Source organism: Sebastes umbrosus, chromosome 15, assembly GCF_015220745.1.
Source record: "Sebastes umbrosus isolate fSebUmb1 chromosome 15, fSebUmb1.pri, whole genome shotgun sequence".
NCBI classification, from domain to species: domain Eukaryota; kingdom Metazoa; phylum Chordata; class Actinopteri; order Perciformes; family Sebastidae; genus Sebastes; species Sebastes umbrosus.
In genome coordinates this window covers 3,936,445-3,950,306 of record NC_051283.1, presented here as the reverse complement: position 1 = coordinate 3,950,306, position 13,862 = coordinate 3,936,445, and the positions used below count along the sequence as shown (strand labels likewise).

Below are 13,862 nucleotides of genomic sequence, written 5' to 3'. Positions count from 1 at the left end.
TAGAATGTTTACGTTTAAAACTGTGAAATTGTCTAAATATTATAGATTTGTGACAAATGGACAGAAATCCTGATGGCTGGTTGCTGAATACGGGCTGTGTGTATTTATGTGTGGATTGAGCGTTTGATACTTTCACAGTATTTATATAGAACTTAAACCTTCTTTATAATATAAAAGACATGAAAATCTCACTTTTTACAATGTGGGACCTTTAACTTTCTCTAAACAAGTGTAGATGCCACAACTGTTTGATGGGACGTCACAGATCTATTGCATGTTTAAAAAAGGTAGTAACTCTCCCAAAAACACTTCATTCATGCTTCAGAAGCTATAGTTATTTTGTCAGTAAACTGGCCAACGGCGCCAAAATGAAAAGTTGTTTTGCCATCGTGCGAGCCGTCGAAATGTTTAGATGTTTTTTCACCACGGCAGTCAACCAGAGGCCTGTACTATGAAGCAGGATTTGCGGTTATCGAGGTAACTTCAGGGTTAACCCTTCAGGGTTTTCCGTCCTATGAAGGTGGATCACTTCTTACCGGGGTAGATCGCCATGGTAACTTATGCTGGACAGCTAAAAAAATCACACTTAAATTGTCATACACACCATGTATAAAACGCCCTCATAAGACATCTAAGCATCACATTAATTTAATGGAATACACTAATGTAATTATAGTCGGATCTACTTGTGCCCTAAATGGACAGTTATATTATAAGACAAACACTGTTTGTCTTATAATATAACTGCCGTGCACCCGACACACCGGTGGAGAGCGTGCTGCTGATGCTTTACATTATACAGTACAGTGATATTATAGTCTGTTAACTTACGCATTCACACAGTCAGCGATTTTTTGCCAACTCTCCTTCCTGCATTTGGCAGCTGCAACTGTGTTACTTTTAGCCTGGATTATGTGTTTAACTTCTTCATATTTATCTTATAGTTTGCTCTTCGTTTGTAAAATATGCCGCTCTGCTGCAAGTAGACTTGTCCATGTTTGCGATTGGTCAGATACTGCAAACACTGCCCCATTAATGTGAACGCGCTCATAACGAGATTAGGAAAACCTGGGTTGATTTACCGAGTTAATAACCAGCGTCGTAGGACCGCTTAGCGAGATCTCTGTTGTTAGGGCTAGTTAAGCCAGATAACGAGAAGATACCCTGGGTATGTTGAACTCGCTTCGTAGTACAGGCCTCTGGAAGTGTTTCTTATATACAAATTTCTGTTTTGTTCTACTTTTTGTTGACACCGACTTAATGTGGACCCCAGGAAGATTAGCTGGTTGCTATAGCACCAACTAATGAGGATCTTAAATAAAATAAAATCAAAATCAAATCTGTCATGATCATTCAAACCTCCCTCTTGAACAAATCTGTCGACAAATACCTGGTTAAGACTTGTTTTTTTTAAGACGGAAATTAAACACAAGTACACCGGTTTGCCGGCTTGTCTTGTGCGGCATCATGTTTTATGGTTGTTTTCATGTTGCTCACCTGCACAAGGAAAAAAAGTCCCATTTATAGAAGTTACATAAGAGTTGGATCGTATCAGACCCTGTTACACCCTGATACAACCTTTGATCACATTGAATTAGAGCTGGTGACCTCGTTTTGTCTTTGACAAAAACTAACCAGCAAGAGAGATTTTTATAAACATTTATATGTTGATGTAATTTAGTCTAAACTAAACATTTTTCTGTTTTAAAAGGTTTATTCTATGGACCAAGTCTTTATTCTATAGACCTTTTATACCACAGACCCGTCACCCTGACCTCTGTGGTTAAGTCATTTGAGTGCCTTGTCAAACACAAAACCATCACTGACCCACTCCTGGACCCCCAACAGTTCGCCAGCAGAGGCCCTGTTCAGACCTGGCATTACATTAACTTGCATCTTGGGCGATCCGACCAGAAGTGGAAGTTTAAAGGTTCCATATCATGCTCATTTTCAGGTTCATATTTGTATTTTGGGTTTCTACTAGAACATGTTTACATACTTTAATGTTAAAAAAACTAATTATTTTTCTCGCACTATCTGTCTGAATACACCTGTATTCACGCTCTGTCTGAAACGCTCTGTTTTAGCGCGTTTCAATGGAATGGCAATGGAATTGCATTGCTAGGAAACAGTTTGGGTCCATGTTTACTTCCTGTCAGCTGATGTCATTCACATACACTGCAACAGGAAATAAACTGGGACACATTTAGAATGTTTACGTTTAAAACCGTGAAATGGTCTTTATATTGTAGATTTGTGACATCACAACGCACAGTTTCAGAATACAGGCTTAGTGTATTTCTTCATGGATTGAGTGTTCTGTTTTGTTTTTCACAGTAGTTATAAGGCACCTAAACCTGCTTTATAATATAAAAGACAAGAAAATCTCACTTTTTACAATATGGGACCTTTAAAGGCTGTGTCAGTGTGTGTGTGTGTGTGTGTGTATATGCCAGTGTTCCCCGAGTGTGTACGTGCTGGCCATGATATATTCCTAGCACGATTTTACACATGGCTCTAACTTTTTTTCCGGTAACGTTAAAGCATGTTGAGTAAGGGTGGGGGTCCCAAACACAGTAGCCTAGGGGCCCCTGACCGCCTTAATCCACCACTGATTACAGGAACACACACGCACACACACACAGCCTCAAAGACTGCAACCAAAGACAACAAATTATTACAAATTATTATAAAAAAAGATTTTTTTTCAAACATCTATCTATTAACTTCCACCTCTGTAAATGTGTAAATTCAAATTTATGCGCTGCTATTACCGTTTTTATCACTGTTTTTTATTTATTTGTTTTTATTCTTCACAACGAGAGAAGCCTGCGAAATTTCATTGTACCTGAGTATAATGACAAAAAAGATCATTCTGATATAGACGACAACAGACCAGATTTCTTTTTATGAAATTGATATTCATACTCCCCAGATTACTAATGATTCTGGTGCACTCCCTTATTTGTTTTATCTAGCTCCCACTGAAAGGTCAAAATGCCCTCTTGCCCAACACTTATGGCAAGATATCTATAAGTTTGGTGGAGCTGTTTTTATCTAGTGACACTCTCAAGCCGAGTTTCCACACGTAGACGAGAAATATTACAGTTGAATGTGTAAAATCATGCTCTTTCTTTGGAAACCCCATGAGCTTTGAACCAAAGTTTAGTTTCTATTTTCAGTCCCACAACAGCACGACATTTTCCACACGTGACTTTGACGTTGTGGGGAGTAATGAAAAAACTGTAGCCTTTAAGGACAGGTTGGACTTTAATCACACAAGGCAAAATGAACAAAAGATTTTTCAATTGATGTTCCCAGCCCTGTACATTCCGTGACTAATGATGAATGTACCGCTAATGGCGCTGCGTAAAGACTGCAGATTCCTATTCCTAGATTCCTAAGCTCGACTCATAATACCAGTGTATATAAACAATTAGCTCCACCTTTATCAGCCTGTGATGTACGCATTAATACATCAATAATTCAATATAAAAGTTTTGGAACTTTAAGTAAATGTTGACGCTAATACTTTTAAATAATACAAAAATAACTTTTACTTGTAACAGAGTATTCCTGCACTGTGGTATTGCTACTTTTATTTAAGTACAAGATCTGAGTACAACAGAAACATACAATACATGATTATGTGACCGCTGTAAGGAGGTCAACCAATTTCCTTTGCCATTATTGAATTAATTACTGCTCACTGTAACTACCTGGCAAAGTGCTCTGCTGTGCTCACCTGCAGAGAGCTGGGTGTGGCCTGTCAATGTGGGATGGGCCAAAGAGTAGCAATGCCAGGAGTGTTGTGCTTAAATACTGACATGAACCTGTCAGCATCTATTTGCAATAACAGTCAGGAACGAAAATGGACGACGACAGAGATTTAACCACGTAAGTCTTGTCTACATTATTCATTTATATTTTATTTATATGTATTATTATCTTTTTTAGTGATATTTCTGTAATATAAATAAATTTTCCAGTTATTACCGACAATGTTTATTTAATTAATGAAAACTCAGTAAGCTATTCACTTTTATTTATTTATTTATTTGTTTATTTATTTTGTAGGTTCATATTTTTCTGTAGGTACAGTTATTTATATTTTAATGTTAAGTAAACCCGGTCAATTAGTTATGTAGGTCATCAGTTTTTCCTTTTCATCAAGCCGTATATACACCTATAATAAATGATTTATACCACATTATAATGTAGTCATAAGCAGATGTAATGACAATTATCAATTATTATTTCAACTTCTTCCATGAAGACAAATTTTATATAATTACCGCTATGTTGTATCTATCTATCTATCTATCTATCTATAATCTATATATCTATATTATATTTAGGGCTGTCAAAGTTAACGCGATAATATGGGGACTGGGCACTTGCCAGTCACCCCTGTCATGGAAACAACAGTGGGTAGTTACTGTCTGAGGGCTCTTCGTCTCATGTAGTGGGAAAGTGTTGACTTTTACTGGGACACTGTCTGAGTAAAACAACTCCTTATCTCAAAGTCCCTGTTGTATATTTCTATATAGTCACATTGTAATAATCTCCTGCAGGGCACTCTTCTGCAGACTTTGTGTGACTCTGTATAACCAGTGCCTCTTCTTGCAAGAATAAAATACAACAAAGACATTTCATATCTTCGAGAATCTTTATTTCAACGTTCATTAGGACTCATCTCGGAATATTAATTGAATTTCCATTACACACTTCACAGATATGCCCACTTTATGATAATCACATGCAGTTTGGGGCAAGTCATAGTCAAGTCCCACTCCCATGTTGATAAGAGTATTAAATACCTGTCAAATCTCCCTAAAAAAAAAAAGTGTATTAATTTGCGAATAATCTCGATAAACTATGGACAATCATGCCTTTAATCGTGATTATATATTTTAATTTATTGACGGCATAAATATATTACATCATGAATACTTTTACATTTGCAATTTTTTACCGTGCATTTTATTATCTTGACATTTTGGTGACTTTATCTACTGTATAGGAAGCCATGGGATACCTGCCGAGAGGTTCCCGTAATTGAAGATGAACAGACGCCATGGAAGATGATCAAATTACTAAAGATCATCTCTCTGTGTATCGTCGCTGTGACTGTGTTTGGATTGGCGCTATGCAGCAAGGTTTGCTATACTTTTTTTTATTATGTATATTTATTGGCAAGTAGCCAGAAAAAACTTTTTCTGGCACCCAAAACACATTTTGGTTCATACCAGAGCTGTGAGAATATAGATTTAATTTTCAGGATTACATTAAGTTAGACACCCATGCATTGTCTATGGAGAAGCTGCCCTCATATATCACGGTATTGACTATGTTAATAACTCCGTTCCAGGCTACGTTCCTCCTTCTCATCACCTTGGCCAACGAAGGCACAAAAACCCTCCCAGATGACATGAGGCCCGTCGCTCTGCTTTGCATCGCCTGCGTCCTCATCATTTCCAGCGTCTCGCTATTTCTCAAAAGCCTTTGGAAGGCGTGCCTCAAAACATCAAAGCTGCCAAGAAAATCAACTATTGCCCTGGTAAGACTCAACATTTCCAAACTTCATTTAATTTTTTGTTGACTGCCAAAAACAGAACCTGTTGTTGAATTTCATAATTTTCTTCTTCTTCTTCTTCTTCTTCTTCAGGTTCTGTTCTTTGAGTTCATAGTGGCTATGGGTGCGGCGATTCTCACCCTCGTTGCAATGCCGCACTTGGACATCGTGACCAACGTGACGATACTGAACGGTGTAGCCGTCATCTCCTCGCTGCTACAGGTGATCACTCAGTGCACCGCCAAGGAGAGAAACCGCTTCCTGCTGCCGTCCATCACCGCCTTCTTCCTCATTTTGCTCGGTCATGGCCTGTTCCTCTACTTGTACATCACGAAGGATCTTACTGATACCAAGATGATCATTTACGTGGGTCTGGCTGTCGGCGGGACCTTCTTGGTGTCTTTCAATTGGTGGGAGACCTACTTCAGACTGATCAGCGAGAACAGCACCTCCGTCTTCCTCAGGGGCCTCTGTAAAGACATGACCAAGTCCCAGAACATGCTCAACATCCTCTCCAGCATGCTCAGGATCGTGGTGACCATCTGTGTGGTCGGAGCCTACGTCCCTCTGGACAATATGGACTGGGCCACCGTGACCTCCATCCCGGGGCGTGAGACAAGAATTATAGGCATCATCATCGGGGTCCAGCTGATCTCCTCTGCACTCTGCCACTGGTTTTCATTGGCGGCCTGCAAGATGCACGCCCTGCGACGCTGCTTCATGCTGCCTCTGTACCTGGCCTCTCTGGCCATCATGGTTCTGTTCATCGTCCCCGTTATCGTTTACTACCAAGACTACAGAATAAGTCTGAACGGGACTGCAGTCAACTTCACAAGCTACTGCTATGACTTCGTAGATACCCGAAACATAAGCTTGAACCCCGCGAATGCCAGTGTGTTCCCAGACCTGGTTTATGATGTTACACACACCCTGTGCTTCCTGGACATGTCCAGTATATTTGACATCGGCATGTTGACAGGTAAGACAGTAGAGCCCGATATAAGTTACAATCCATTTTGGCACATATCATACTCAAAAATAAGGTTACTGTATGTCCTTGGGCCATTTGTCATGAAGTATTACCAGTTAACCTTGCATGGTTGTTTTATTATTTAGTGCTGCATTTTTTCTGGATACACTAATAGAGAGATCAAAATACTTTGCAGTATCCAAAGTTGGAATTTGCGTCTAATGTGTTTTATTAATCTTCCTTCAGGTTCAGCCGTGTCTTGGTGGCTCGGTCTTATGCTGGCAACCCTCCATCTGTGGTACCTCAATGTGTATCGTATCCAGAGGACCCAAGACCTGTTCATCAGGAGGCTGTATGAGGGACCCTTTATCGAGCAGTCCCTGCTCCTCAACACCCGATTCGACATCCAGACCAAATCCAGGTTAAAGACGTAAGTGTGTGTAGGAGTAGTCCTCCATTTAGGTCCTCACGAGAATCATCTAAAGCAAAGTTTCTGATTCTTTGAGGTGTGTTTGGACTGGTTGGTTTTAGAGTTACATTGTCGCTTCTCCAAAAAAAAAATAAAAATCCTAACATTTGCAAATCTTGTCCAGTTTCAGGGCATTTGATACAGCGATGGTGTATCTGTGCGCGACCATGTGGCACGAAACCTACGATGAGATGATAAACATCATTATCTCAATATTCAGGTGAGCTTTTCTTTCCATTCATCTAACTATGTCTCTGTTGACTCCTTGAGGCAAATACTTTTCTTTTTGGATCAATTGTATTTCCCAAGAGTTTGTGTCCTTGACAGTTTTAGCAGTGTACTCTTAGCAACCACAACATTTACTTACTATCATGGTAGATTTCACTAACAGTTCTTCTTTATTTTTCTCTGTACACTGCAGACTGGACAAGTACAGACCAAAGATAGACGCAAAGCACAGTGATTTCACCTTTGAAACCCATATCTACTTTGATGACGCGTTTGAAGAGGTCGATGGGAGTCGGGGGCGTCACCTCAACAAATATGCAGCGACCCTTGTGCAAATCCTCACAGAAGTTTACGGGTAAGAACCATATTCAGAATATGCTCTGTAGTTTCTGTACAATTTTACTGTTACATTTAACAATTTGTCCTTTGAAAGTTACTATCAAAGTTCTCTCATTCTCTGTCATCAGCATCTTCACAAACATTGATGAAAGCGTCTTCAAAAAGAAGAAGCATGTCCCTGATCAGAGGATCATAAGGACGCCGTACGGCGGTCGGCTGGTGGTCACCATGCCTCATGGGAATGTTATCATAGCTCACTTCAAGGACAAAGAACTCATCCGCCACAAGAAGAGATGGTCTCAGGTAGGAAAATAACCACTTGCAGATACCAGAAGGTACATTTACACGTACCATTACAGTTCATATTGGGTCACATTAGTTTTGTTAATTCTTATTTCTTATTTTCCAGGTCATGTACCTTTACTATCTTCTGGGCTGGAAACTCATGACCAAATACTACGCACGCTGGCAGAAGGGAGAGGACGAGGCTGAGCTGAAAGCAGCGGTACAGGTAAGACAACTACACTACTGGGGACTTGCTACACTACTGTGGACATACTTTTTTGTATGCTCCAGCAAGGGACCCCAAACTTCCCTTTCCCGGGGCACATTAACCAGCTCTGACTGTGTTAATGGAAACCAAGGCGTTCCCAGGCCAGTGTGGAGATATAATCTCTCCACCTAGTCCTGGGTCTTCCCCGTGGCCTCCTCCGCTGGCTCCTTTCAACGCAAAGGAGTAGCGGCTGTACTTCGAGTCCCTCACGGATGACTGAGCACTCACCCTATCTCTAAAGGAGACGCCCTCCTGAGTAAAACCCATTTCGGCCGCTTGTAACAGTATTTCTAAACAAACCTTAAATGTAAATCTGTGTTTGTTCCTCCAGAAAGAGAAGCACAACACCTACATCCTGGCTTTAGATGGGGACACAGACTTCCAGCCGGCTGCTGTGATGCTGCTCATTGATCGTCTGAAAATGTACCCAGCTGTCGGGGCAGCGTGCGGCAGGATTCACCCCACCGGATCAGGTCCCGCGGTTTGGTTCCAGAAGTTTGAGTACGCGGTCAGTCATTGGCTGCAGAAGACAGCGGAGCACGTGATTGGATGCGTGCTGTGCAGCCCCGGCTGCTTCAGTCTGTTCCGAGCCGAGGCGCTGATGGACGACAACGTGATGAAGAGATACTCTACCAAGTCCACGGAGGCGAGCCACTACATCCAATACGATCAAGGTAAGGATGTTGTTTGATGGGACTTGGGTCTCCCCCCTCCTCCGCTCACATGTAATAACATTTTCTGTTCCCCTCAGGTGAGGACCGCTGGCTGTGTACTCTGCTACTGAAGCAGGGATGGAGGGTGGAGTACAACGCAGCATCAGATGCTTACACCAATGCACCTGAGGACTTCAAAGAACTCTACAACCAGGTGAGTGCTGCAGAACCTTTCCACTAATATTATGATGGCAAATGAAACATCTTCCAACATTTAATATATTTGCTTCCGATACTCAGAAACTGCATATCTCTGAACCTCATTTGTCATCAAACAAAATAATCAGCCGTGCTAATGATGATTTGTCACCTTCAGCGTCGGCGATGGGGACCGTCCACATTGGCCAACGTCGTGGATCTGCTGGGCAACACCAGCGTAATTTCCAAGAGAAACCGGTCGATGTCCAAACCCTTCATGTTCTACCAGCTCTTTGCCATCACCTCAGCCATCCTGGCCCCTGCCACCATCTGCCTTTTGATCGCAGGTGCGTGTTTTGTGTTTATGGACGTAATTTTTTTCTGACATCAACTGGACTTCATATGATTATCTTAAGAATGTTTATTGAAATAAATGGGAAAAATAAAATGTGTATGTGCCTCTTATTGTGGTCTACAGGTAGTTTGACCTTCATCTTTGAAATACATGCCAGTGGTGCCCTGGTCCTGGCTGTGATACCTCCGGTCATCTACCTGGCTCTTTGCTTCAAACTCAAATCGGACACTCAGATCACTGTCGCAGCATTCATGAGTATTATATACGCATTCCTCATGTTGGTGGTGACGATGTCCATTATCGGTAAGTTACATTCAGCATATTCATATATTTAGCGACTTTATTTGATAAAACCTTCTTTAGAAGAACCGCCTGAAGCTGCTTTAATCGTAACACCCTTTTTATTTTTCTCCAGGCTCGATGGTGAAGGACAAAACCATCCTGACACCCAGCAGCATTTTCGTCATCGGCATGGCCACGATTTACATCATCACTGCGATAATGCATCCTCAGGAAATACAGCTGGTGTTCCACGGCTTTCTCTACATCATCTGCATACCCAGCGCCTACCTGCTGCTCACCATCTACTCCATGGTCAACATGAACAACGTGTCCTGGGGCACCCGAGAGTCAAAACCTGCCGGTGGTGCTGTCATAGCAGAACCCGTCGCCAAGGAAACGAAAACCCAGAAAGGTAGATACCGGGTTGAAACAGTGCAACATTAGACCAGTATTATTGTTCGTGCTGACTGAACTTAAGCTGATTTTCACTCTTGCAGCCAAAAACGCCTTTCAACGGTTCTCATCGTGGTGCAAATGTTGTAAAAAAAACAACCAGACATCTGTAGCCGTGCCGATCCCTGTCAACCAGGAGAACTTGATCGTAGAGGCCGAACAGCCTGAAATCCAGCCTCAAAACACTTTTGTGGGGGACGAAGGGATCCTAGAGGAACGGAGGTAAGTCCTAAAGGTGGAACATCGATTGAAATGCAATGTGCCAGCATTACAAAGTGTGAGATTACACTAATCCTTTTTCTGATTGTGTTTCAGGCAAGCAGAGCCTGTTTTCGACTCTCCTAACCAATGTAAGTTCAAACAATTTTGCAAAAATCTGCGTGATTGTTTTTGGCAAAAAAAATTCCAGCTCACTTCATACCAAATGTTATCTAATACCGTTGTGTCTTGCTCTTCTCTCCAGGTTTTGTCACACAACTACAGAGTTTATCCGATGAAATGCAGCTGGAGGAGGAATCACTCGACAAGGTGTGTATGTCTCGTTTTATCAGGTTAGCGCGATCAACTGCCACTGTAAAAATAATGCTCACCATATTCAGGTGAAATCTGACACTTCAGATAGTTTTTTAGTTATGTCCAAACATAATAATAATAATACATTTTGTTGATGAGCGCCTTTCAAAACATTCAAGGTCACCCTACAAGGCAGAGCAAAAAATGGTTAACAATGTAACAATAAATAATAAAATTAACAAAAACAAATTTACAGTGTATAAAATCATTATAAAATCATTATGTACAGATGATCCATGGGACCAGATGGATAATGATCAAAGTGAATATGCCAGTTTAAAGAGATGTGTTTTGAGACGAGATTTAAAAGTGGAGAGTGAGTCAATGTTACAGATGTCTGGTGGTGGGAGGGAGTTAACTATACTCATTCAAGGAGGATGAGTATAGTTAACAGTCTGGAGTCAGCTGCCATGAGGAGGTCATTAGTGATGCACAAACAGAACATGCACAAATAACAGAATAATTAACTGAAAGGTTTTACTCTGTAGGAGGAGGAGGAGTTCTTTATAGAGCTTCAGAGGAAGTACCTGGCACCTCTGGTGGACGACAAAGAGAGACAGAAAAAGATCGCCAGTGACCTGATAGCGCTGAGGAACAAGGTGGGGGAGCTGAACTACGCTACATATCTACGGAAAAAACACTGTGCAATTCATTTTAAACCAATCTCATCTTTCTCATTATGTACAGATAAACTTCGCCTTCTTCATTTTGAACGCCCTGTGGCTAGTGGCAACATTTACCCTCCAGCTCTTCGAGGCTTCCTTCTCCATCCAGCTCCCCAAGGTCGACCTCAACCTCGAGTTCACCGGAGAAAATGTACAAATCGATCCCATCGCCTTCATGTTCATTCTGGGATTCGCGACATCGGTTGTGATCCAGTTCCTTGCCATGTTCTACCACAGGTGACCGCTTGCATCAAATAGCTGGATTTTTACTGATATTCATATGTACGTTAATCTTTTTTTTTATGATATTTAACTTTCCTGTTCTGTCTTCATCCAGAATCTACACTCTGATCCATTATGTGGCCTTTCTGGACACAGAGCCCAGAGAACCAAAACCTGAACCAATCGAACCCATTTACATGAAAGGCGAAAAGGTATTAATAAATGTTACTGTTGTTACATCTACTACTGTAACCAGCATGTGATTGTTTTTTTTGTTTTTTTTCCTTTTAGTTATCACAATTTGTTTCTGGGGATCCTGGGGGATCTTGTGCTGGGGTCATTTAATTTCTAACAAGGGGAATGTCATTTGACTGTAACTAGTAATACTGCAGCAGCTACTCTACTGCTGCTGCTACTCTACAATTACTATCTTTATGACTTGATACTAGAACTAACAATAATTCTTAATTCTTTGTTCTCCAACATTTCACCATCATGAGGTGTCCAAACAGCTTTCATTGCTATTCTTAGAATAGATACTTATCTCCACAAAGGAAACATGAGCAGGATTCGCTACGTAGGCTGCTAATAACACTTAATTGCCCTACAAATACTTTTCGTTAATTAATGATACCAGTCGAGACTGAATGTACTGACTGTACCACACCCATCCCCTATTGTTCTAAACTAGAACAAATAGTTTTGCCACCTGACAGAAGTGTTTCAGGTGTGGTACCATTTAAGTGAGCTGACGTTCCTGTTTTTTCTCCTCCCAGCTTAAATCTGTCTCCGAGTCCAACATCGAAACCATCACCGAGGAGTCAAGCGACTCTGAATTTGAAGACAGCGACGACGAAGAGTACTACTCGAGAAGTACTGACGGAGGAGGGACTATGGTGTAAACACAAATCCTGTGTACAACACTTTTTAGCACTTTAAAATGTACACTGTATGTGGGATTTCACCCAAAAATGTCTTTATTTTGTATAAAATAATTTATGTTTACATCTAGTCAAGTGCAATTTATTTATAAAATGATGTTTCATTGAACCAGTTTGTCACAAACTGTTTTTGCAGAAAACAAATAATGTATATTCTAGATGAAATAGTATAAAACATGTGTGTGTGAGTGTTGTGTGCAAATAAAAAGCACCAGACAACAATCAGGTCAGTAAATGCAACATTATCAATGTTATTTTATGAAGGATCTGAAGTTATGTTCCACTGTAAATCTTCTTTGAGTTTACTGCCTCTGTGTTTAAGGCATTTAATACATTGTACTGTGAAAGAGGAGTGAATGAAGTTCAGATACATGAGGTGACAGATGTGAAGAGGAATGACAGTTCTTTTAACAGTGAAAAAAAGGTCAGAGGAATCTAGTCAGAAGTTGGGCAAATCGTTACGTGAATCCTGAAAAATCAGGAAAGTCCTGAATCAGGGAATCTTTAAAGAAATGTCAAAGAGATTAACTGATAAACTGTTTGAAAAAAAACTGCCCGATGTTTGTTTTAGATCATAAGAGAGCACACGCAGTATAATATTTTCTGCTGTGGTCGTTGTCAAGTATATTTACATGCTGACAGTATGTTTTACACTATGTTTAAAACATCCCAAATCTTACAAAATGTAGAAACCCAGCTACATTATATTTTTTTCAGGAATTTCACCTTCCTTGCACTAGATGTAATAAAACTCCTCTTAAAAGTTGTTTTCTGATGGGTAAAAAAAGAAGCTGCTGGTGGTGACGTTGTGTCTATCAGAGGAGGCACATTGGCCGCCAAAACTGTAACGAGAAACTGCACCAAATGCCAAATTATGATCTTTGTTTATGTGTATTGTTGAATGAAGGAAAAAGGATTGTTTATGCTGTGTAATGTCACCTTTTTAATGCAATGATGAGAGTTGTCTGTTTTGAAGTTGTGTCCTCGTTTTTGTTTCTCAATAAAGCACTTTGTGACAAATATGAATAATTTGGTGACTTGTCTGTTATTATTCAAATGAAATACTGTTTGTGCAACAGTTATTGTGGATAGCAATTTCATGTTTAACACATGAAAGAGATTTGACAAGTTGTAGACACTTTAATTTATACTCGGTGTAAACATCGAGTATAAAGTGTGGAAATGCTGTGTGGAAAAGATGTTCTATAGATGGGAATGTTCTAAGTATTCATGTACAACATTATTATAGAATAAAGCTCATTTGGGTGTGAAAAAAAGAAAACAAACAATCTGTGCGTCCACAAAATTAGTCTCCCATTCATTGTCTATAGAACAGCTCCAGACTTTATCACCAGTCGGAGACTTAATCTGGTTTCTGGCTTTGAG

The 13,862-nt window shown here is 40.4% G+C and overlaps 1 protein-coding gene across 1 annotated transcript; it reads left to right on the top strand.

Annotated features, from left to right (window-relative positions):
• The first annotated feature begins 3,838 nt into the window (after positions 1-3,838).
• Positions 3,839-13,505, top strand: LOC119503923 (chitin synthase chs-2-like). Its single transcript, XM_037795960.1, has 21 exons — positions 3,839-3,897; positions 5,024-5,159; positions 5,372-5,560; positions 5,669-6,554; positions 6,792-6,975; positions 7,139-7,234; positions 7,436-7,597; positions 7,710-7,884; positions 7,991-8,092; positions 8,466-8,808; positions 8,886-9,001; positions 9,164-9,332; positions 9,464-9,643; positions 9,756-10,034; positions 10,120-10,297; positions 10,391-10,425; positions 10,539-10,603; positions 11,137-11,247; positions 11,336-11,550; positions 11,651-11,747; positions 12,312-13,505. Exons 1-21 carry the CDS (start codon positions 3,872-3,874, stop codon positions 12,435-12,437), a joined length of 3,870 nt encoding a protein of 1,289 aa, XP_037651888.1. The 5' UTR covers positions 3,839-3,871; the 3' UTR covers positions 12,438-13,505.
• Positions 13,506-13,862: the final 357 nt, after the last annotated feature.